This window comes from Phocoena sinus, chromosome 1 (genome assembly GCF_008692025.1).
Source record: "Phocoena sinus isolate mPhoSin1 chromosome 1, mPhoSin1.pri, whole genome shotgun sequence".
NCBI classification, from domain to species: domain Eukaryota; kingdom Metazoa; phylum Chordata; class Mammalia; order Artiodactyla; family Phocoenidae; genus Phocoena; species Phocoena sinus.
In genome coordinates, this window is record NC_045763.1 from 16,795,794 (window position 1) to 16,820,521 (window position 24,728).

Genomic DNA, 24,728 nt, shown 5'->3' on the forward strand with positions numbered 1-24,728 from the left:
CCAGCGCTGTGATGTCCTGTAATCCTTAAAACAGCTCTGACCGAGGCTGCTGTCATCCTCACACCATTTCAGAGATAAGGAAGCAGAGGCTCAGCTAGGTTGCAAGATGGGCCGGGGTCTCGCAGCCGCCCAGCCGCAGAGCTGGCAGGGCCCCCCTGGGGGCGGGAGGAGAGGCTCTCAGGCACCGGGCAGGGCAGAGGGGAGCAGGAAGGGGGCTCGGGGGCACCGCACGCTCACCCTGAGCTGGCTGAGCGCCGAGACAACCGGATCCCAGAGCTGCGCCAGGCAGCGGCCTCCTGAGCAAACAACAGGTTGGCAGCCCCGAAAGGAGGTCATGGGACTGGCCCCCACCCGGGGCACAGCACCTGGGAGCCGGGCCTCCCATCCGCCAGCTGCCCGCCAGTGCCTCCCCTGCCCAGGTGGCCCAACGCCTGCAGCAGCCTAAGCTTGACCCTCCTCCTCCCCGGGGACTGACCCCTCCCTGCAGCAGGGGCAGGAGGGAGGAGTGACGCTGAGGTGGCCGAGCCACGGGGCCTTCCTGCTCCCTAATGACAACATCTGCTTATCCCGCCTGGCACTTTACAGTTTACACACTTCCTTCCCTCCAAACCCTCTCTACAGCCTCACAAGGAACCGAAGGCAGGTAACGTTCGTTACCTCCATTCTACACAGGAGGAAAGTGAAGCCGGGACAGAGCTGATGACTCGCCCATGGTATCACACCCGAAGCCCAAACCCAGCGGCTCTAGCCCTTGCCTACGTGGGCACAGGACAACTTACCGATGGGCCGGCACAGGCCGCCGCCCTTAGCACCCAGGGAAAGGGTGGCCGGAGCTCATGCGCAGGGGCTTTCCCAGCACCCATCGGCTGCTCAGTCCTAGCGCCACCCACACCCCGCCTCCCTCCTTAACCTTATCGTTCTTTCCCAGCCTCTGCAGCCCAGGGGGTCTCCCTTGCTGAACTCCATGCATTCCTTCGCTCACTCACTCCATCACCCACCCACTCCCCCGTGTGCCCTTCATTCCTGTGCTTAGTCACTCATTCAGGACACACGTCCTGACGCCCGCTCTGGGCCAGACAATGGTGCTGGGCGTTGGCATCAGAGCCAGGCCTCACCCCCCTCAAAGCAAAGCCCAGTGACACCGCCCGGACTGTTCTCTAGCTGTGCCTGGTGCTCTGTGGCCTCACTGCTCAGATGCTAAACCCTGCAGTGCTGAGGCCTTGTTAAATCCATCCGTCTTCCTCCTAGCCAGTGGGTTTGCTCCCTCATGGGTTCCAGGCCACTGGTGAGCAGAAGCTGAGAATACCGTAGATGTTGTTCAATAAATTACAAGCTCCTGCCCGGAGAGACAGTATAACATCAGAGGTGTGGGGCCTGGAGCCAGACTGCCTGGGTTTATATCCTAGCTCTGCCACTTAACAGCTGTGGGACTTGGGCAAGTTACTTAACCTCTCTGAGCCTCAGTTTCCTCATCTATAATTTGGGGATAACAACTGTGTCTGCCTCCAAGGGTTGTCGTGAGGATTAAATGAGTTCATACACGTAAAGTATGTAAATATTAACCATGAGCATTTCCTGGCCTTCCCTTCTCTCTTCCTTTTTTCCTTCCTCTGTAGGCTGCTGAGGACTGAGGCAGGGCTCCTGGGTGAAAGACGTGAGAAGGTAGACCAGAGTCCCACATGAGAAATAATGTGATGAATAGAGCCGTGTAAGGTACTGAGCTCCCCGTCAAGCAAAGGCAGGAAGGGATGAAGGGGGAGATGCCAAAGTATGGGAACAGGGAGAATAATGGGAGCATGGGGGTTCACTAGATGACCTGCCAGGCACCTCCCACATGTGGAATCGATTCCTCTTGACTCCAGGGTCTGTGGTCAAGGGCAGAGGCAGTGGATAAATTCCCATTCTTTCGAGGAGATGGACTTTCCTGGGTCTCCCGTGACACATGGATTGCTGCTACTCCTCTGCCGGTTTGCTTGCCACACCCATTAAGGATGAAAATGTGCACACTCTTTGGCCCAGCAACTCCACTTCTAGGCATTTATCCCCCAGAAATACTTACAGAAAAGCACAAAAATATATGAACAGAGGACATCCACTGCAGCAGCGTTTGCCATAGCTGAAACCTGGAAGGTGGTTAAACACACAAGGCATGTGCAAACCGTGGAAGACCATGCAGTGGTGACAAAGGAGGTTTCTAGTCCTGACGGAAAAGGGAATTTGAAGTATACTGTTAAGTGGAAAAAAACAGGTTGCCCCCCAAAAAATCTCACTTGTAAAAATTTTAAATTACATGTAAAAGTTCACATAGGTTATCTCTGGGAAACAGGACCACTAGGAACTTCTGCCTTCTACAGGATATATTTCTCTGTATTGTTTGGATTTTTACAACGAGCACTGATTATTTTTGTCATTAGAAAAAAAAAAAAAGAAAGAAAGATTAAAACAACTGAGTCCTTTGAGTCAGCTGAGTACCTGACTCCTTTACCTTCCTCAATCATCTTAAGAAAGAGATACTCTTCACTCCGTATTCCAAGGAGAAGCTGACACAGAGGGAGGTTAAACAACATGGCCAAGGTCCCCCAGCAGTAGTGACAGAGCTGGGCTGTAACCCTCGTTCTGGCTGACTCTGAAGCCCACACTCTTTCTCCTACACAAGGCACTCTGCTCTGAGGGGCAGGGAGGAGAGAAGGCAGGAGAGAAGCAATCCAGGCTGCTGGGCTCGGGGCTATACCCTGGGACCTCAGAGGTCAGGTCCTGGGAGCCAGGCCAGCCACGGTCAGCCTGTGCGGAGACAAGGCTGTTTGCCTCATTTGCAAATGCAAATAAATGAAGCCTCTGCTCCAGGAGTCAGGTCCCAGCCCCAAGCTGCCCCAGGCTAGCAGGCTGGCAGGTGCCCAGCCCCACCCCTGGAACCAACCCCCAAGGCCTCAAGGTTGCCAGGCGGATGGGCATGCACTGGGGCTCTAAATAACTTTCCAAGTTGATCAACGTGTTTCTGGAAGAAACTGGCGTTTTAAGTTCCTTGCCGCCTTCTCAGTGAGAGCCTGGAGAGGAGAGGAACACAGATGCGTGCTCCTGAGTCTGGCTGGACCAATGGACAGATCTAGAAGCCAGATGGACTTGAGTTCAAATTCTGACTTGGCCAAGCTCTAGCTGTGTGGCCTGGGGAGAGTCACTTCACCTCTCTGAGCCTCAGTTTCCTCAGCTGTAAAATGGTGTTGATAATTCCTCCACGCAGGGCTGCTGGGAGAATTCAGTGAGATAACGCGTATGAAAGTACTGCCCCAGCTAGGAGTCACCTTCCATGTGCAGGGGAGGGTTATGATCCTGTACACTGTGGGGGTGGTTGGGAGGGGGCACGTGCACATCTGTGCAAATGTGGAGTGTGCAAAGGGCTGGATCAGAGGGCGCTGCTCCACAAAATCAGCAAGCAACTGGGGCGAGTGTCTGACACTTTTGCTGGGAACCGGCACGGGGTTTTCTGCGGTGCTGCCTGCTGGTGCGACAGGGTGTGTGCAACTCCGTGGGTGAGGATGTAGGTGGGAGGCCTGGCAGGAACGTGAAGTGTGGGTGGGAGAAAACACGCTCGTGTCTGGGGCATGCGTGGGTTTGTAGGCGAGCATGTTTGTGTCTATCACGTCATCCACCTGCCTAAAAGCCCCCCCGTGGCTTCCCGCCACGTGCAGGATGGAGATTCGACTGCCTCACGTGGCCCACGAGGCCCTGAGCGTCTGTCCCACCTCCCAGCCTTTGCACACACCGTACCCTCCACCTGTTCCACCCTCCCCCGTCATCCCCCATCACACCTACATGCTACACTCTTTTTTTTTATAAGCAGATATTCATTTTTAATTTTTATTTATTTATTTTTGGCTGTGTTGGGTCCTCGTTTCTGTGCAAGGGCTTTCTCCAGTTGCGGCAAGCGGGGGCCACTCTTCATCGCGATGCGCGGGCCTCTCACTATCGCGGCTGCGGAGCACAGGCTCCAGATGCGCAGGCTCAGTAGTTGTGGCTCATGGGCCTAGTTGCTCCGCGACATGTGGGATCCTCCCAGACCAGGGCTCAAACCCATGTACCCTGCATCGGCAGGCAGACTCTCAACCACTGCGCCACCAGGGAAGCCCCATGCTACACTCTTATACAGTCTTTCTGGAGCCCCCTCCTCAGACTGGGTCAGGTTGCCCCTACCCTGACCAGCTTTCCCAGAAGCCTGTCCCGGGTTTGCACTTGTCACAGTGTGATTATCAGATCACGGAGCTTCTGCAGGTGCGGACCCGATCTGTTTGGGGGCCTGGCACACAGTCGATGCCCGATTATGATGTGCTACATGAGCGAATGTGTATATAGCTGTATGCTCATGACGAAGCTGCCTGGACAAGAGTCAAGTCTAGGAGTGTGCATAGGGAAAATGTGCGTGTGTATAGGGGGCATCTCAAAGAACCTCTGGCCCGTGGGTGGGCCAGATCTGGGAAACGCCGGAGGACGCTATGACTGGTGCTCAGGCCCAGGTTGGCTGCAGAGAGAGAGAAAGCCAGCCTAAGTTCCTTTGCTCCCCTCCCCCAAACCCCTCCTGAAATAGGCCCCGGGTCTCTGCACCAGACCCCAGAATACTTCTGGGCAGGGGGGATCAGCCAGGTAGTCGCCAGGCTGGCCTCCTGCCTGTGCCCTGCAGTCGGCCCCACCCCTGCAGTCGGCCCCACACCTTTGGGCTCAGAGGCTCCGCCTTCTGCCACATGCCCCATCTCACCGGAGGCCCAACCCAAGCCTGGTCTTGCATGCCTGCCCACTGTGCCCACCCCCCTCCCCCAGGCCTGCCTCGTGAGCAGCAGTTCTTCTGAGAGAGGATGGGCCTCCAACACCCCTGCCTACTCAGCCACCTTCCACATGCTGCCAGGAGATGATCTGGAATGTTCCAGATTTGGGGAAGGGAAGGAATCTTGTTCCTGCCCCAAGGCCTTTACACATACTCTGCCCTCTGCTTGGATCACCCTTCCCACAGTCAGTTCCTTCCCATTCAGGCCTTGAGAGGCCCTCCCCGATACCCTTAGGAAAGGGTATCCCCTCCCCAGCCACCCTGTCACTCACTACCCACTACCCATGTGAATTCACCTTATTTGCCCATTAGCTCGTTTTGCATCTGTCTCCTGCATTAGAAGGTGAACTGCATGAGGCCACACACCAGGCACCTCAGGTTCGCCGCTGTATCCCCAATTCTTAGACGACACGTGGCAGGGACTTGATAAGTATTTGTTGAATGAACAAATGGCTAACGAGGGACTTCCCTGGTGGCACAGTGGTTAAGAATCTGCCTGCCAAGGCAGGGGACAAGGGTTCGAACCCTGGTCTGGGAAGATCCCACATGCCGCGGAGCAACTAAGCCCATGCGCCACAACTACTGAGCCCGCGCTCTAGAGCCTGCGAGCCACAACTACTGAGCCTGCGTGTCACAACTACTGAAGCCTGCGTGCCTAGAGCCCGTGCTCCGCAACAAGAGAAGCCACCGCAACGAGAAGCCTGCGCACCACAACGAAGAGTAGCCCCCGCTCACCGCAACTAGAGAAAGCCTGCGGGCAGCAACAAAGACCCAAAGTAGCCAAAAATAAATAAATAAAATAAACAAATTTATTAAAAAAAAAACAACAAGCAAATGGCTAACGAATCCTTGAAAGGATCCTGTGAGGTGAATATTGTCCCTGTTTACAGGTGTGGAAACTGAGGTTCAGAGAGGTTAAGTCTCTAGCCCAAGGGTCACACAGCAATCAGTCAGACCAGGTCAAGATTAGGGACTATCAGACTCCACAAGAACCCCAGCACGACAGTGTTTTGTAGCTAACCTTCCCATTTTATAGATAGGAAAATGAGCCTCAGAGAGCGAGAGTGCTGTTTCTGCAGGTTACCGGGGCTTCCCATGGTCTGAAAGAGCTGCACTGTTAGGCTGCGCTGGCCCTATAAAAGCACCTCTTCACTCCTCTCACCCTGAGGTGGTGACGACTAATAACCCCGCTGCACAAAGGAAGAAACCATGGCTCAGCCAGGGAGGTACTGCCCAAGGTCACCCAGCCAGGACTCAGTGCAGACCTGGCTGGCTGCAAAGCCAGCATTCTCAGGGCCAGTGTCAAGGTCAGTGCCCATGGCTGGGAGCATGCTCAAGTGTGGGCAGGTCTTGCCTCCCGGCAGGCAGTGAACTTCCAGAGGGCAGAGTCCACACACTGAGCGATTCTGCCCCCACTGCAAGGACCAGCTTGTAAGGATGACACGGCAGGGACCACGATCACTGGCATCACTTTGGTTTTGGACCTTGGCATACATTTCTCACGTAATCCCCACAACAATCTTCAGGGTAGGTGCTTTTATGGCCTTTAATTTATAAGACCCAGAGAAGTTATCCTCCATTGTACACAGCCCCAGACTGACAGCACAGAGCAGGGCAGCCCTTACAGTGGGGAGTGCCCATCTTACAGTGGGTGATGGGCAGCCCTGGCAGGCCTCTGCCCCATCGTGGCTTGGGGGTTCAGACCCTCTAGGGCACCCACAGGAAATCCCAGTGGGGCTAACAGGGACATGAGCTGGTGGCTGCCTCTCCCACTTTCTGTTGCCAGGTCCAGTTCCGTCCTGTGCCCCGCAAGTGCCACCAAATGCTTTTCTCCTCCACGTTGCTGACCTGCCACCTCCTCTTCTCGGAACACTCTCTTGGCGCTGGCCCTCCCTCCCACACCACACACGCACAGACACTCTGCCACTTGGCCCATTTCAACTTGTTTTTTGAGTTTCAGCTTCTGGGTCACCTCCTCCAGGAAGCCTCCCCTGATTCCCAGGTAGGGGAGAGGAGTCCTTCTCTGAGCTCTCAGAACTCCCCACATCTGCCCCATCAACACGTATCACCCCCCCCCTTAGAACCCTCTCTTTCCTTATTCTCCCCCCTGCCCTTGAACTCTACGAGGGGAGTGGCCTTGTCTGTCATCTCCATTGCCATGTCCCCAGTGTCCAGCATGGGGTTTGGTTGGCCCTTGGAGGGCATTCCCACATTAAATATTTGTTGAATTAATTTGCTAAATGAAGGAATGACTGTCTTGGGAGAGACCCTGAGCAGAGAAAAGTCTTTATGGGATTTAGGGATATCAGAAAGGTCCCCTCCTTAATCACTTCTCCTCAAATAAGCCACCTCCACAGGGCCTAAAATTCTAGCACTAAAATTTTAATGAGTCTCTCTTTGGTTTAATGTGTCTTTTCTCTCAAAATGCAAATGCTCAGGGAGAGGGAAAACATCCACTGAGTGCACACAATGAACTTATTTCATTCTAAGCCCCCCGTGGGGTACGGAGCCTGGTTCTTATTGTCGTGAGCAATCTGAGGTTCAGAGAGGCAAAAGTAGCTTGGGCAAGGCCACACAGCAAGTAAGAAAAGTTGAAGTCGGTATCTGGACTCAGATCTGCCTGAAAACAGAACCCCCATCTTTCTTTGCACCTCCCAAACAAAGGGACCTAAGCCTGAGCGTTGCTGGGATGTAGAGGCAAGCAGGGCCAACCAGACTGGGAAACTTAGAGCTGCAAGTGCCCTCCAGGACCATCTCTGCCTCCCTTTTTTTTTTTTTTGACCACACCTCGCAGCAAGCAGGATCTTAGTTCCCTGACTAGGGATCGAACCCATGCTCCCTGAAGTGGAAGCGCGGAGTCTTAACCACTGGACTGCCAAGGAAGTACCCCATCTCTGCCTCTTGATTGTGCCGAAGGTGGGCATGGGGAAACTGCCCACAGACGGGGATTCACTTCCCAAGGTCACACAGAAACATAGCGGCAGACCCAGGACCAAAACCCATCTGAAGGAGACTTTCTCTTATCTCCTTAAGTTAGGGAGAGCTCTTTCCTGGAAGAGGGGGCCTCTCTGGTCTGGAGTCTCTCCTAGGCGTCCCCCCTGCCCAAGAAGTGGCCTTCCCCAGGAGTGGGCATTGTCTGGCCCTAGGAAGGCAGAGAGGGACAACTAAGGGGGCTTCAAGGCCTGCACAAACTGAGCTAAATGGAGGATGTAAAGGAGGGTGGGCTAGGATGAGTGACTGTTTAGACAAGAAACAGTGGACCTGGGGATAAAAAATCCCCATCCTTGTCTCACTAAAGGGCCACTGTCAGGGATGGGACACCCAGAAGGTGCATCTAGGCTCAGGCCTAGATGTAAGGAAGGAAGTAAGGAAGAATTTTGAAATCCATCTGAGTTGCTGAGGAATGGAATGGGATACTCCAAGGGTAGTGAGCCTCCTATCACTAGGAGTGAGCGACAAAGGCTAGTCAAGGAGCTGCCAAGAGGTCATGATGGTCTCAGCCAGGGACGATGAGCTTCAGGAGGTCTACAAAGCCACTGAAAATAAAGGTACGATTTCCTCAGGGGCCCCCCCACAGTCTTCTTCCAATATTCAAAGGGTTGTGAACCAAGAGAGGGTTCCTTGTTTAGTGGGAGGCCATAGGAGGGTGCCTCAAACATTTCTTCCATCTCCAAAGATTCTAGGAGGCCCAAATTCTCTGATTCTAAGATTTCACAAAGCCAAGAATCTGAGACTCAGTGGTTCTGCATGTCAGTCACTGATGTTGTAGCCAGACTCCTACTTTGCCTGGGAGACTCTCAGTCTGGCCCCTCCCCCTTTCTAAATCCACCCCTGGCTTCACTCTCCCACATCTCTTCAGCCACACCAGCCTCCTTCCTGTTCTGAGGACACACCAAACTCACTCCTGCCTCTGGGCCTTTGCATCTGCTGCTTTCTCAAGTGGCTCTTCTCATTCTCCAGATTTTGGTTCAAATGCCACCTCCTCGGAAAAGCCTTCCATGACTCCATCCATCACCCCACAGCTTCACAGTACAGGGTGATGCACAAGCTGGAGCCCAGCTGCTCGTGTTCAAATCTCAGCCTGGCCAAGAGACCTTGAATAAGTTACTTGGCCTCTCTATGCCTCAGTTTCCTCAGCCCTAAACCAGGAGTAATGACAGTACCTGCCTCATGGGGTTGTGAGGATTAAACTCATCGATATATGGAAAGGGCTTTGGAACACAGCATGCTGGCTAAGCTCCAAGTAAGGGTCAGCTCTTGTTAGCATGTACTCTTGCTTCAAAATTCAGCACAACCATCAGAGTTTGTCTTTTTGGTATTTTGGGGGGGCGTCTTTTATAGACTGTCTCCCCTACTCCCTGTTTTACACATGAGGAAATTGAGGTTCAAAGAGGTAAAGAACTGACCAAATCAATCTCTCTGAAGATAGGGACTGCGCCTGTCTCATTTTCCACTGAATCTGCAGTCCCTAGAACTGTGTCTGGCTTACAGTAGGTGTTCGGTAGTTCCTTAGAGCTGAATGAATGATGAATAAATGACTAAGACTACTGTCACTCCGAGGCGCTGTGCAGCCAGGAGCCTGTGCACCTAATACTCTACATCAGCCTGCCTCTGCCCACCCTAGTCCCCAATGACTCTCAGCTCAATCAAGGTCCCAGCCTCTCTCAGAAGTAGCTGCTGAGACAGGCAGACTAATGAGCTGGGGACCAGCATCCATGCTCCTGTCCCCCGTGGAACCCCCTCACCCAGGCTCGGCCAGGGGAATGAGGCAGGAGCTGCCCTGGCATTCGCCTTGAGGGATCCCTGCTCAGAGGTGTGGTGGCAGGTGTGGGCTCAAGAAGTGGTAGCTAGCTCCCCTGTCCTGTGCTCTGCCAGCTGCCCACCGGGGTCCTGCCCACCAGATGCATAAGAGATAAGGAGGCCCGGCAGGCTGTGCCCGCCTGGCATTTCAGAACCACTAATGAGGCCAGCCTCGTGCTTCCTGCAGCAGCACACAGGCTCCCGCCGCCGCCCAGGGCCTCCGGCTCAGTGATTACAGAAAGGAACCACCTGAGGACAGGGGCTGCCCACCCAAGACTCCCAGTCGGCACAGGCAGCCTCCAGGAGAGCTGGAGCTAAAGGTACAGGCTCAGGCTGACCCTGCTGCCAGTCTTGTTCACCACTCACGGACTGTGTTCCCCTGGGCCAGCCAGGTCCCCTCTCTGAGCCTCAGTTTCCTCATTTGTAAAATGGGAGACAGAGAGTAATAGTCTCTACTTTGTAAAGCTGGTATGAGGATGGAATGAAATAATTTAAATGAAGTTCTCAGCCCAGGGCCTGAGACCTGGGAAATGTTTCGTATATGGGAACAACTGGTACCATTACTATCACGGGGAAATATCTCAGTGACCAGAGAGGCCCTCCCGGTGGGACACAGGGGGCTGGGCAGTGCCCTCTGCTTTGGAGGTGTTCCAGGATTATCTCACTCTCCTCGTCCTCCTCTCTCACCGCGTAACCAGGATTTTTCTCATTCCTGTGGCTTCCTTGTCTCTGGCCAAGGACCCTTCCCTGGCAGGAGGAAAAGCTGGATTCAAATCCAGCCTTCGCCAGCTGTGCAACTTTGGGCCAGAGTCTTCAACGTTCTCAGTCTCGGTTTTGGCCTCTATAAAGGGGACACTAAGGCCAACTTTCAGGACTGTCATCATGACTTAATGAGGCCACCACAGTAAAATGCCCAGCAGGCACTGGCACTGAGTCCTTGCCAGGTCCTGCTCCTCCTCCCAGGGTCCCAGCTTTAAGGTCAAAGCTGAATCTCCTCTTCCCAGGGTATTTCCAGAACCCACCTTCCCTGCACAACTCCACCTAGCCATTCCCCTACTCTGACACTGTTCCACCTCCCTCCTCCCCCCACCATTTGAATCCACCGTAATGTCCATTAGGGCTGCGGAACCAGAGTCACCCACTATCCCACTGGCTCCTAATCCCCCCACTGGGCCTCATTCCTTGGCATTTGCACCCTTGTTCTGTGTTCCTTCACTGTAGATAATCTGCTGATGAGGGGCAGGGGGTAGGGGAAGCCAGCCATGATCACGTCTGGCCTCTACCAGGCCTCACTGCTCCCTTGATCCAAGCCCCTACCTCTTAATCCTTTTTTAAAATACGCGGTGAGGGCTTCCCAGGTGGCGCAGTGGTTGAGAGTTCGCCTGCCGATGCAGGGGACGCGGGTTCGTGCCCCGGTCCGGGAAGATCCCACATGCCGCGGAGCGGCTGGGCCCAGTGAGCCATGGCCGCTGAACCTGCGCGTCCGGAGCCTGTGCTCCGCAATGGGAGAGGCCACAGCAGTGAGAGGCCCACGTACCGCAAAAAAAAAAAAAAAAATACGTGGTGAAAACCACACCCCCTCTCAGTCTACCTGACAAGGTTTCACTTCACCTCTTCCATCCTCTGGACACATTCGATTCAATCCCACAAACATTCATTAAGCATTTACTGGGTTTGGGCAGCTGGGCAAGACTGTGTGGAGGATGGAGAGATGAGAAGAGTACAGCCCAGCTCTTATGGGACTCATGCTGGAAAGCGGGCCTAAGTCAAAAGTAACTCAAGCAACCTCTGCTTTCAAGGACCTCAGACCCTGCCTCACACCACACTCTTGTGTGGATTCGCTCAACTCAACTGAGGTCAACTCGCTGAAAGGTCCAATTCATTAAATACCATTGAGCACCAAATGGGGCTCAGAGAGGGCAAGTGACCTGCCCAAGGTCACACCACTAGTATGTGACAGAGGCAGATTCAAATCAATGTGTGTCAGACTCCAAAGGCCATGGCCTTTCCACTGCACTAGGAGTAAGCTCTACTGTGTGCTCTACAAGCATGGTAAGCAGCAGAAACGGGATTCAAGGAGAAAAAGAGGAGGTGTGGGGATCAGGAAAGCAAACACTCAACACATGGTGATAAAGATGGGCTGCAGGTGTGGCGAGGGCTTGTGGAAATGGGAGGGGAGGGCAGGTCAAGGGGAGGGGACAGTGTGAGCAAAAGCCTGGAGGTGGTGCTCATGGGGACCATATTCCCATTGATCGGAAATGCAGGGCATGGGAGAAGTGAGTCCCAGCCTGGAAGGTGAGGTGGAGACAGGTCTTGAATGCCAGAAGATCACAACTGATAGTCAAAGTGACCACCCACTTACAGGGCACTAACTAGATGCCAGGCACAGGCTGGGGGCTAAGCAATTGGCTTGGGGATGAGGGAAGAGAGGGGCTAGCACCAAGGACAGCAGCTCCAGCAAGGAGGGCATGGGGCAAGGCATTGTGGGTGATGGGCAAGTCCTGGTCATCCCAGAACCTTATTTTGTAAATGTGTCAACTGAGGCCCAGAGAGGGGAAGGGATGCGCCCAAAGTCGCACAGTGGTTAGTTACTATTAGTCCTAGACCCTCGTCTCTTTGACTCTTCATTCAAGGCTCCCTAGAGTGGGCTTTCTGAGTCATTCCTCCATCCTTCTGAGTCCTCCTCCATCTTCAAGTCTTCCCTCAGGTGCATCTGTCAGATCTGCCCTGTGGCCTGGAGGCCCTGGGACGGAGTGAGTGAGACTCTGGGTTCTGCACAGAGCCTGGAAGATCAAGATTCAAATCCCAGCTCTGCCACTGACTAGCTGTGTGAACCTGGGCAAGTCACTTACCCCTTCCATGCACCATTCTTCTCATCTGTAGTTAAGGCTAATAGTCCCTGACTCAGCGATGTGGGATAGATTACGTGACATGATGCGATTCAAGCACCTAACGGTACCCAGTGCACAGCAGGTTCTTGACAAATGGCAGTTGTTGGGATACTATTACTGAACTCCTTGAAAGAAAAGGCATTTTTCTCGCCTCCATCTGTATCTCTCCTCGCCCTACCCCTGCTCTGGGCTTGGCATATGGCCTTGCACATGGTAGAGACTCAAACTGGCTTTGCACGTAGTAGAGGCACAGCAGCAGGAGACAAAACCCAGAGAGGGAGAGTAACTGGCTCCAGGTGGCACAGAGAGCATCAAAGGAAAATAAAAGGGCAGGCCCTGGAGCTCAGCCTGGGCACCCCGTTTGCCTCCCGCCCCAGGTGTGGCTTCCTAGGGAGCTCTTGGCAGCAGGTAAGGCAATGGTGCCAGATAGGAGTCATCCAGCAGCTGGGGGGCACTGCAGGGCCTGGGGACCCCAGGAAGCCCTCAGCAGGGGCAGAAAGCAGAAGCCAGAGCGGTTGGGGGCTCTCCTGCTGGAGTTAAAGTGGCAGCAGGAGGAGCCAGCCGGACCCAAGTGATGCTGGTGCCAGGGAAGCCGGGAGGCACCCGCCTGCTGGGGCATCGGGCTGGGGGGTGTGAATCCCGAGGTGAGGCTGCACCTCCACCCACTGCTCACAGTGTTGGGGAAGCTACAGACACTTCCTCCTCCAGAGAGAGGCAGCCTCAGACACAGGAAATGGGCTGGAGGAGGGCGTCCTGAAGGCTATGTATGGAGTGGAAGTAGAGGGTTTGGGGGTCAGTGGCCAGGAGACACCATGAGATGGGAAAGAATAGAGAAAAGGAAGGAAACCCTTTCACTGGGGGCCTACAATATGCCAGGCCCTGTTTTGCTTTTTTTTTTTTTGGTACGGCTTCCGCTCTGTTAAATAGGCATTTTAATCCCCATTTCACAGATTAGAGCACTGAAGTTCAGAGAGGTGAGTGAATTGCTGAAGGTCACACAGGCAATGGCAGAGCTGAGATTTAACCTGATTTGCCTGGCTCCAAGGCAGAGCTCTAGAAAGAACTGTGGTGATGGGACAGAGCTGGTAAGAGGGTCTGCCCACTCCAAGGCCTGCAGAGGGTGGGTGGAGGGTTGGTGGGGTCTGGTCTGGCATTACAGGGGGCAGTAATGGTTTGGGAGTGTCTCTAAAGTTCAGCCAAGCAGCCCAGCCCCTCCCGAGAGCCCCTCAGTACTCACCACGCACTCCGGTGAGGGGTGAAGGACTTGTCCACCCTGAAACACAGCAAGAGGGACAGCAGGTGAGGGGGGCAGACCCTCTTACCAGGCCTCTCCCAGCACATGAGGCCAATCCTAACTCACCACCGCCCTTGCAGAGGGGCCAAGAGGAGGTATTGTTTCTAAGGCGCCTGATGTGCTGTCACCACCCCCCATAGGCTGCAGGGGCCCTAGTGTCCGTTTAGGGACACGTGAAGTTGTGGGGTGAGGAAGAAAGGAAGAGAGACAGGATTGCGGACAGGGGAGCAGGGGCCCAGTACCAGGCTATGGGGTGGCAGCAGGGGTGGGGTTCAGCATGGGATGTCCTGGAACAGGTGGGGTGGGGACAGCGACTACAGCAGTTTGGGATCAGAGCAAGGATGTAGGGGTGTGGCTGGAGCCAACTTAGAGTGTTTCCAGACGGGACTGAAGGGTGTGGGTGTTTGTAAAGGTGGGCAGGAAGAACACCCCCCTCTACTTCCCCAGTGGCCTGCCTCGATCTCGGAGCTGGAGCTCAGTCACATCCACCCAGGGGACAAATGCCTGGGAATCTGGGAGCAGGAGACCCATGAGAGGTTTCCTGTCCTTACCCACCCCCAACCCAGAGCAGAACCAGAGGAAGACCTCAAGCCCCCAGAGCTCAGGGGCCACCCGCTGGCCTCGTCTCCCCCACTCTCTCCAGGTCCGGCATTAGAGAAGGTGTATAAGAAGCGCCCCCTCCCAGAGGCTCCCCCCATTGCCCTCTGAGGGCACCTTGAGATAGGGGAGGGCTCCAGCCTCCAGCCCAGCTGGGGGCCGAGGGGCTCAGCAGCTGTTGGGACAACAAACAACTCCTGCCTCCTGGTTAGAGGCCAGAGGAGAACCGGAACAGGGGCCCCACACCGGACTCCGCCAGCTAAGGAGACATCTTCTGGGGAGGCAGGGCTGGGGTCTCCCAAGGATCAGCTAATGCGGACTCTGCAGATGGGGAAAGTGAGGCCAGAGAGGCCAGGACTCGCCCAAGGTCACACAACAGAATGCAGCCCCACTGCCCGGCTGCCTCTCGGTGTCAGCTGACCGGGGGGCTCAGGGCTCAACCCAGGACCATCACCTCATGGCTAGCAGGGCCCCAGGCAGGGAAGGCAGCCCTCTTGTCTCCCACCACACCCAGCCCCTCTGCGGGGTCCCCTTGGAGGTTGGGTGTCCAGAGAGGGGAGTACCTTGGACACAATCCCCTCAGATCAAAGAGCACATATTCTGCAGTGTTACAGTGTGAGCCCCAAATGCTCTGCACCCAAAAGGTGGGTCCCGTGCGTCCCTCTGACCACAGGGAGGCAGGGCCTGGTGAAGGTTATGCAACTACTTGGCCAGCCAGGGAAGGGGTTCTGGCCAGTCTGTCTACCCAGTCTTCCTTCCCATTTACCAAACCTCTGCCTAAGGCAAGGATCCTCCCAGCCCACCTCTGCATTCCTCTGGGGTGGGCACTTGGGGTCAGGAGGAACAGTGACCCCAAGATGGACCAGACACCACTCTGGCTCCCCCCGCCTCCACAGGTCTCCAGGTCCAGGCAGCCAGCAGCCCTGGGAGGAGGGGGTTCCTGAGAGCCAGGCAGCCTGAGATAGGGGCAGCGAGGTACCCTGGGGTGGAGGTGGGCGGGGGCCTCCTAATGGCTTCTAGGTTCCCTTCCTCCAAAGCCTCACTGCTGGGGCCCAGCAGCTTCAGAGCCCAAGTCAGGGACCCTGCAGGGCCTCCCCTTGACCTGCCTTTTCCCACCCCCACGACCTATACGTGCACCCAGGAGTGCACACACACAGGCCCACCTGCCGGTCCACACACAGTCATACACATAAACACTGTCACACACTTACACACAAACACAGAAATGCCCGCGGCCACTCGCGTCCCCACGCGTGCACAGGGGCACCCAATCGGAACACACACACACACACACACACACACACGCACACGCAGACTTCCCAATCCTACGAGTTACGTACTGACATCAAACCGTTCACCTCACACCTAAGCACAAATTCACAACTACAGAAACCAAGGCAGACGCCCGCGGGCGCGCACGTCCCCCGCCCCCCGCCCTTCCCCGCGCACCCCCGCGCGCGCACGAGCGCCCCCACCCGGCGCACCTACCCTCCGTAGGCCCCGAAGGTGAAGCTGCGCTTCCGGCCGCTCATGGTGCTGCCACCGCCCGCGCCACCCGTCCGGCCCGCGCCGAGCCGGAGCCGCCTCCCCGCGCCCGGGTCACCTTGGCAACCCGGGCCGCCCCGCCCCCGGCCACAAGCCCCGGGATTGTCCGCGCCCCCGCGGGCTGCGGTCCAGCTGTCGGCAGCCGCGCGCAGAAAGGGCCGCTTGTTCGCGCCGCCCTCGGGCCGGGGTCAGGGGATTTGCTGGACTTTCCGAGCTGGGACCTCGGGGCGGGGAGGCGGGAGGGCCGGGCGGGGCCTCGGCGGTAGCGGGGGTCGGGAAGAGGTTAGGACAAGGCCAACCCTCCGCCCCCAGACCAGGCCGTACCGGGCTGCAGACCCTCTTCTGGAGGCGACACCCTCTTCCATCCCCCCTAGAGCCTTCCGGTTCTGTCGGCGGATTTGTCCCCCTGTCATCACGAAGGGGAAACTCATAGTGAGCCGGGTCCAGAATTTGGAATCCAGGGTCAAAATGGTCTGCATTGTACCTCGAATTTCTCATCTGTAAAATAGGACGAATCCCGCGGGGCCCTTGTGGTGAGTTAATGTGTGTGGAGCGCTCTGCCCAGGCCTGACACAGTAAATGCTAAATAAGTGTCAGCTAGGGGAGTCCCGCACTGTGGGTCAGAAGCTCTCATCTTGAAAGAGTGAAGGAAGGAATTGCCCACTCTCATCCCCCACTCCCAGGAGCCCTTCTTTGCCCAGGTGAAGACGAAGAGGGGGAATGGAGATGCCCCAACCTCTTCTTAAAAATCATCCATCCTGGGTTCCTCAGCAACCTTCCCTTCGGAGGGAAACTGGACTCGAAGTTCTAGAGCCGTTCACACATTCACTCAACAAACACTCTGAGGCCCTCCTCTGCACCCAACTCACCCAGAACTCACAGTCTCTCCTGCCCCAAGTAAAGGTGTGTCAGGAGACAGGGGGCGCTGCCCCTGTCCCCAGGACTCATCCACCCCTCCCAGAACACCCACTCTGCCCCCACCCGCTGCACCCAGGGAGGCCTTCATAGAAACCTGAGGTTTTCTATGGGGTTTTCTGTTTAGAGGGACTGCAGGGAACAGATGCAGTGGGGGGACGAGGGAGAAGGGACACCCAAGGGCACAACGATAGGGTGGCAGGGATTCTTCAGAAGCCTCTCAGGAGCTGTTCCGCCTGGGCCCTGAGCCAGGGCTCAGTGAGCTCCATCTTCCCCTGGGAAATGGCTGGTCTGGGCACCGGGCTCCACAGTTTGCCTCACCCAGGTTGGGGATGGGGGACACAGCAGGCTCCTAATTTCAGATGTGAAGAAACTGAGACCTTGGCTCACAGCAAATATTCCCGTCTTGGTGGATTTCCACCCCCCGCCAGCCCCTCTCTCTGCCCCACCCTGGACCCCTTCTCTCCACACATTCTGGTGGGTAGAGGAGCCCTCAAGAGCCCCTTGCAGAGTTCAGAGCCTGGGCAGGGCCAGCATGATTTTCTCAGCCCTAGAACCACTCCCTTGGTGGAGGAGGGTCTGGCTCTCTCTTGGCAGGGTGCTCTGGGGCCAGGGCCGGGCTCCTTCTGCTCCGCGCAGGGTGGCAGATTCCGGGGCAGTGTGGGAAGCCCACTCCTCACAGGGCAGTCTGGTAGGGCTCCCGAGGGGCAAACCCTAGGAGCACTGAGATTGGCCCAAAGAGGGAGAAAGTCTTTCCTTCCTAAGTGGTAGCAGCAGCAGGGGCACCCAGAGAGTTGGGGTGGAGGCAAGGACCGGGAACTGGGCCTGGGTCATAAGGGGTGTGCACAGCGTCAGGGCTGCGACCCAGGACTCCAGCCCCATCCAGGGTGATGCACCCACCCGGACATTTCCCTCAGCCTCGCCGCTCTCTTTTCAGTGGGAGTGATTCCTGAGTGGGCTCTGCATGTCCACTTGGCAGGGTGGCCAAGAGGCCTCTGATGTGCCAAGTTTCCCAGCCGGGCCTGGCCCCCGGGAGGCCCTGCTGGTGCTGGGACAGTGGGCCCTTGAGAGGGGCCATGGGGGCTGCAGGGTTCCCACCGAAGACAAAGAGCCCAGTGTGGGCTCCGGACTCTTGGGCTCTGACCAGCTGCAGCTGCCTCACTGGCAAGAGCTGGGGGTGGGGTGGGGGTGGGTGTCACAGTCCCTCAGCCGACGACGCTCAGGACACTCCCAGGCCAGCTCCCGGTCCCGCCAGCAAGAGCAGAATTTAAATGCACCTTCTGAACCTGCAAAACCACTTCTGAGAATTTACCCTCTACGTCACCACAGGTGAGTCTCAAGATGAATGGCCAAGGACAAGAGACAGGAAGGCAAGTGCTTATATCCTCATTCTTGTGAACCCTCTCAGGGTTCAAATCCCAGCTCTCCCACTTGTCGGCTGTGTGACCTTAGGCAAGTCACTTAATCTTTCTGTGCCTCAATTGGTTGATGATGAATATAAAAGTACCTACTTCAAAGGGTTTTGCCAAGGATTAACTAATTTAATACTTACAAAGCATTGAGAATAGTATTTGAATCGCATGAGTTTGTTAAATAAAACACTTGCTGCTGCATCATTTGTATTAGGCCGAACTACATGAAATCACCATTTTTTTTTTGAGTGAGCAAAGATTTATTAGTAAGAGTTCCAAAACAAGCTAACAGCCATCCAGATAAATAGATCAAAGTTCATGCGCACCATGCCGTGTATGCAGCTGTTGGAAAGAAGGGGGCAGCCCTACGTGCGGGCACATGAAACAACCTCCAAGACAGACACACACAGAGGTGGGGCAGTAAGGGCGGAGGTGCCAGGCCAGGCTCTGACATTTCCTCGCTGTATCGTATTTAACAGTCCCCAGACGTCCAGCCTCCACTGGCCGCTGTGACAGGGAGCTCAGTGCTCTCCAGGCAGCACAGAACCGGTGCTTGCCGACTGGCACTGGGAAGCCACTACCGTCTTTGGGGTGGGACAGAGCTCCCTTCTTCCTTTCCCTGCAGCCTCTCCCCTAGAAACCAGAGCCAGGCTGCCCTCCAGGGTCCAGGCCCTCCCTCTAGGAGGAAGCCTCCCTTCTAGCCCTCCTAGATTTGCACCAGAGTTGCTCAAACAGGTGCCAGACTGTGTGAAGGAGGAGGGAAGGATGCAGGGGTGGAGGGTTGCAGAGCTCCCTTTCCAAGTTCACCCTGGGTTGAACTCTGGGAGTTCCACCCACCTGCCTCCAGCTCCCACTTCCCAACCCTCAGCATGGAAATGTAAGGGCACAGGGAGGGGCAGGCTCCTGGGAAGATCTCAGGTCTGGGCTCCAGATGGGACTGGTGGGGTCAATTCTTGCTAGGGTCCCCAGCAACCTCCCCTGTTCTCCCTCCCCCCTGTCATTCCCAACCACGATATCTGCTGGGGGCATCCTGGGCAGGAGGCAGGGCAATCCCGGGCTTCCTGCCTGGCCAGGCGGCCTCATGTGGTAACCAGTTTTCCTCTCTGGGCCTCAGTTTGCTCATCTGTTAAAACACCCACTTTTACTTTGCTGGGTTAGAGACTGAATCATGGAAAAATGAGAATTTCATAGGTTCGAGGCATCATTGTCCTTAGCTCATGACCTTTCTAGCCAAGCCACACCCACCCAATCCCAAGATGCTGCAAACCCTGAGCTCCTGGAAAAGGAGTCTCCTGGAGGGTCCCTAGGCCCTGGGAAAGGAGGGAGGAGTGGGTGTGGCTTGGCTCACACCGTCTCCCCAAGTGGCTGCCCAGTGAAGTTAATGAACCAGCCATCCTGACTCTGAGACTGCCATCCCGTTCAACGAGTTCCTGAGACCTCTGCCTATTCAGAAACCTACCGTGTGTCCGACACTCTTCAGGAACTAGGGGTAGAGGATGAACAAGACAGTCTGTAGTGGACCTGTGTGCGCACCTGCTCAGAAACTTCACCAGGTCACACGTGCACTTGTCCTTGTACTGGGCACCGATACATCTAATGCCTACAGCGATCACATCAAGGTCAAATGCATGCAGACGTGCTCACGTGAACAGCAGCCCCACACTTACAAACCCACATGCACACACGCATGCTAAGGTCAAACCAAACTCACCCCCACAGGTCCCAAATCGGTGAGTGCTCACCTACTGACTGCGGCTGGGTTTGTACACACATGTGAATACACACCAATGACAACAGATTCATGCACAGAAATCACAGGCCCACACAGATCATATCATGTTCACACAAAATATACACACAGACACACAGCGCTCAGCCAACTATTGGGAAGAAATAAAGGCAGGGCTCTAGTGGCGTGCAACTGCTACATCCCCAAGGAGAGGGGAAGCCAAGACCCTCTCACACATTATAGGCTGGAATCCAGCCAGCCTCCCTCTCCTGCCCCCCCGCTAAGGGCATGGCACTCCCTGCCTCCCTTTCAGAAGCAGGTGAGTTGAACTGGAAGGGAGACCAGTTACGCCCAGAGCTCCACCCGGGGCAGCTGGGCGGACTGAGCCCTGTACCGGGGGGACAGGAGATCTGGGTTGCGGCTCCCAGCTCAGCTGGTCACTCATTGTGTTTTCCTAGCACAATCTCTTCCTGCTTTGGGCCTCTACTGGTCCATCTGTAAGATGGGGGATGGGATGCCCCGACAGGTCCTTAAGGTGCCACACTCCCACTCAGCCAGTCAGGGATGCTGTGAACCCCTCTTCACCCAGCCAAGGCCCCCACCTTGGCAATGGTTCTCAACGGGGACGGCTCCGCCCCCTGAAGGGCATTAGGGAAATACGCGAGGGTGGTTTTGGTCCTCTGCAGTTACTGGGGGTCACCGCTGTCACTCAGTGGGTGGAGGCCAGGAAAGCTATGCCAGGGAGAGTCCCACCCAAGGAGACCTGCTGTGCATCAAATATCCCCCCAGATATTCACGTGGGGGAAAGGCCTGTTTATCCCATCCTACAACTTAACTCTGGTTTACATATGAGTATTTTTTAGTATGGCTTTATACAAACTGAGTCTTCAAAAGATGTAGCTACTGGAGCCATTCTGAACTAGAAGTCAGGTACCACGATAAGATTTTTCTACCCTTAAATCTAAATTTTTTAAATATACAAACAGGGGCAAGCATTTGGTTACTTCATTAGGTCCTGTGGTGTGATCGTGCCAGACTATTTATCTGTGGAAGTGAGGGCTTTTACTTCTCTTAGGGCAGTGTGTCGTTTGGTTTTTTAAATTGTGTGTGTGGGTAGGCTTATTATCCGGGAATATCACTGCATGAGAATAAAGAACGCTCTTTAAACATGTGTTCTGAAAAGGGCCTGAGGAGTCCGCCGCGGTCCCGGGTGCCCTCAGCTGGTCACCACGGGAACTGCAGGGCTAGGGCCGGGCGGGCTCCAGGACCAGGGACAGCGCCCCGGGAGTCTCTCTTCTGGGGAGGGCTGGGACCCGAGGGCACCCCGAGGAAGCGCCCTGCATTCCCGGCCGCGCTCCGGTTACCCACGCCCCCCGCACTCCTCACTCCCCCCCTTGAGCGAAGGCGGCCTCCCGAACGTGCCTTTTCCCTAATCCCCGGCTCGAACTGCAGCGCCTCTCCCAGCCCACAATGACACACCTGCGCGCTACAATGGTGGCACCTGTGCCGCCGCCCACCGTGTTCCCGCCGTCCCCTCTCCCCCGGGAACCGATCCCTCGGTGTGCAGACCATGGAGGTGCACCTACGTGCCCTGGGACCTCTCTGATCTCCACAACAGCCCCCTGAGGCAGATTACACAAGAGCTGTGTGTCAGCCGTGATGGATGGAGAAACTGAAGCTTGCAAATAGCGCAGATCCAGCTCTCCTGCCACCCCCTCAAGACCTCATCCTCCATCATACACGCACCCCAGCTCAGTAAGAGCAGCTACGAGTCCCCGGGGCCCTGTACCAAGCGCTCTCGTTGGTTCAGTCCTCCTGACCACCCTGTAAACTACGTGCTATTATCATCCCTGTTCACAGACCAGGAAACAGAGGCCTTTTGAGAGACTAAGTGGCCTGCCCAAGGGCCAGGGAAGACGCCCTAAGGTAACTCAGCTCTGAGTCACTCTCAGGGACACTCCTGCAAGAAGAAAGCCCTTCAAAGAGCACACGCTGCCCTGCCCTGACACCCCTGGAAGCCTGAGAGCCTCTGCCTCAAGACTTGGGTGCCATCTCCCCATCCTCATAAGCTTTAGTCTCGCAAAGCACTTCCCCAAGGCACACAGTAGGTGCTCAACAAATATCTGCTGCTCGGCTGAAGCCTGCCTTCCAGGAATCAGGCTTCTAAATGCACAAACACACAGCCTGGGCACAGAGCCTGGACACAGAGCAGGGCAGTGTGAGTCAGGGGTAAGGGCACAGGCCTCAGAGCTGGAGAGAGCTGGGTTCCAGCCCAGTCCTGAGCTGTGGGGCTCTAAGCCTCAGTTCCCACATCTGGAAAACGGAGGTATACCAGCTCTTGGCTCACAAGGTGATGGTGAGCGTCAAACAAGGTGATGCACACAGAGAGAGGACTGAGCACGGTGCCTGGTGCCCACGAAGAGCTTGCAAGGTGGTGGCTGCTACTGCTGTTGTCCGTACAGTCTTCCTGGTGGTGTACCAAATCCAGAAGCCCCTGCTGAGTCATGCCCACATTTCTCACAAGGGTCAATCAGGCTACAGCAGACACCGTGGGCAAGAGGAAGGGCAGAGAAAGAGGGTGCAAACACACAGTCTGTGGCCAGGCTGGGGACAGAAGGGGGGAGGGCAGCCATCCTTGGCGGGGTCAGAGAGTCTAGGAGTGTTTGGAGACGCCCCACCTCACTGTCTAATCTCTGACCCTCAACCCCTGGCCTCTGACTCCAGATCAGCTCCCTGGTCTCCTCAGCACAGAAGGCGCTCCATAAATGTCAGTGAACGAACGTATGATGTCCTAGGTTGGCTATGAGCAAAAAGGATAAAATAAATTTTATTCCTATCATAATACATACAGGGGTTGACATCAGCATGGGTTCGGAGTAAGGTGGACCTGTGTTTGAATTCTCACCTCTGTCTGTCACTTCCTGGTTTATGACTTTAGGCCATTCTCATAACCTCTCAAAGCCTCAGTTTCTTCATCTGTATAAGGGGATGGTAATGAGAATAATAGTACTTACCTTATAGGGTTGTTCTTAGGATCCAGTGTAAAGTGCTCATCCCTGACACACAGGAGGTGCCCAATAAGTGGGGGCTGTCCTTAGTACTGTTACTGGACTTGTGCCAGCACAGCCATACACTGAGTCAGGAGACCCAGGTCCTAGGCCCAGCTCTGCCACTGGTTCCGTGAGACTGTGGGCAGGTCCCTACCCCTCTGGCACCCGGTTTCCTTCTCTGTAAAATGAGGGCTCTCCAAGGTGCCTTCTCAGTCTGATTTGGGGGGCAGCCTGGGTCCCATGGGCATGGCAGGTGGAGAGGCCCCTAGGAAACAGCTCTGCCCCAGTCTACACTCTCGGGAGGGAGGGGGTGGTGTATTCCCATGACAGGGGAGGAAGGCAGGCATCACTGGGAGTCCCAGAGCTTCACCTGACACCTGCCTCGTGCCCACACAGACCTCTCAGAAGCAGCGCCCCCTAGAGACACCCCCAACACTGTCCCTAAGGCAGGATGCTGTCCTGGAGCCACACCACGTGGGCTCTAAGTCTCAGGGGACATGGGATGGTGCAGTGGGCTCAGGCGAAGCAAGATCTGGGTTTGGAGTCCAGCCTGTGACCCGAGGCCCATCCCTTCACCTCTCTGAACCTCAGTTTCCTCAGCCACAAAGTGAGGAGAATAACAACGGCAAAGCGAGTCCTGCCGGCCCTGAGGGCTCTGGCGCACGTCAGAGGCAACCCAGATGTGAAAGCCCTTTGTGAACTGCTGCCATGGGCTGTAATCATCATAATTATTATCTATAAAATGAGGGGGCTGGACCAGCTGATCTCCATGGGCTCCTCTCCAGATCTGATGCTGAGGATTTCATGAGCTGGGAGTTCATGCAGCCAGAGGGGGCCAGGAGAATCCAGGGGGGTCTGTGGGATTGTACGTCCCTGGGAACCTCTGCAAACAAATCTCCCCATTCTCTCCTCTTCCCCCAACTCAGTCCGGGGTGCTGAGCCCCACAGACTGACTGACGGGCCATGGGGAAGGGAAAAGGGAGGGAAGGGGAGCTGGGAGGTTCAGGGCCAGGTCCTGCAGGTGTGAGGCAGCCCTAGGGTTTGAGCCCCAGCCCCACCCCTGCCCAGAACTAGGCCCCCCCTCCCCCTCCCCATCTCATTCTGCATGCAGTACACCAAAGTGGTTAAAAATGGAGTCAGACAGCCCTTAATTCAAATCTCAGCTCCAGCCACACACCAGCTGGGTGACCCTGGGCAGACTGCTTACCCTCTCTGAGCCTCAGTGGGCCTAATGACAGTTGTTCTGAGGATTAAATAAGACAGATCCATGAAAAGTGCTTAGCGCAGGGCCCAGCATACTGTAAGTACTCAATTAATGCCCCCCACCTGCACCCCATCACTCAGCCTCCACTCTGCTTCTCCCCTGCCAGGAACACTCCTGCATTGCTAAGCCAGCCAGCCAGCTCCCACCCTGGCTAACACAGGGCAGACCCCAGTGGTGCAGCTGGGAGCAAGGGCAGGGGAGAGGTCCCAGGTTTCTCTGCCCCTCAGAGGACCACGGAGGGCCACACCTCTCCAGCTAGGGCGGTCTGGGGCCCTGCCCGGTGACTGGGACAGGTGAAGGCTTTGTCCCAGGGGCTCTGTGCAGTCCTGTTTCCGGAGGCTTGAAGCCCTGGGAGAGGGACCGTAAGGGCATGCCTATACACCTGGAAAAGCTCCCACATCTCAGGTGGAGGCAGGTG

The 24,728-nt window shown here is 55.8% G+C and overlaps 1 protein-coding gene across 10 annotated transcripts in view; it reads right to left on the reverse strand.

The window, feature by feature from the left end:
* The window catches only part of RAP1GAP (RAP1 GTPase activating protein), a 66,175-nt gene that overhangs the window by 35,521 nt on the left and 5,926 nt on the right, over nucleotides 1–24,728 (reverse strand). For 7 of the 10 annotated variants that reach the window (XR_004346300.1, XR_004346297.1, XR_004346293.1 and 4 more), the window contains exons 1-2: nucleotides 15,884–15,951; nucleotides 13,742–13,777 (exon numbers count right to left, since the gene is read on the reverse strand). Coding sequence is in view for 3 of the 10 variants with exons in the window: in XM_032608982.1 (XP_032464873.1) it covers nucleotides 13,742–13,777; nucleotides 15,884–15,927 (80 nt within the window). In the remaining 7 variants the exon portion in view is untranslated. Of the gene's footprint in view, nucleotides 1–779; nucleotides 882–13,741; nucleotides 13,778–15,883; nucleotides 15,952–24,728 lie in introns of those variants that run through there. The other 3 variants (XR_004346304.1, XR_004346302.1, XR_004346301.1) reach the window with 2 other exon arrangements.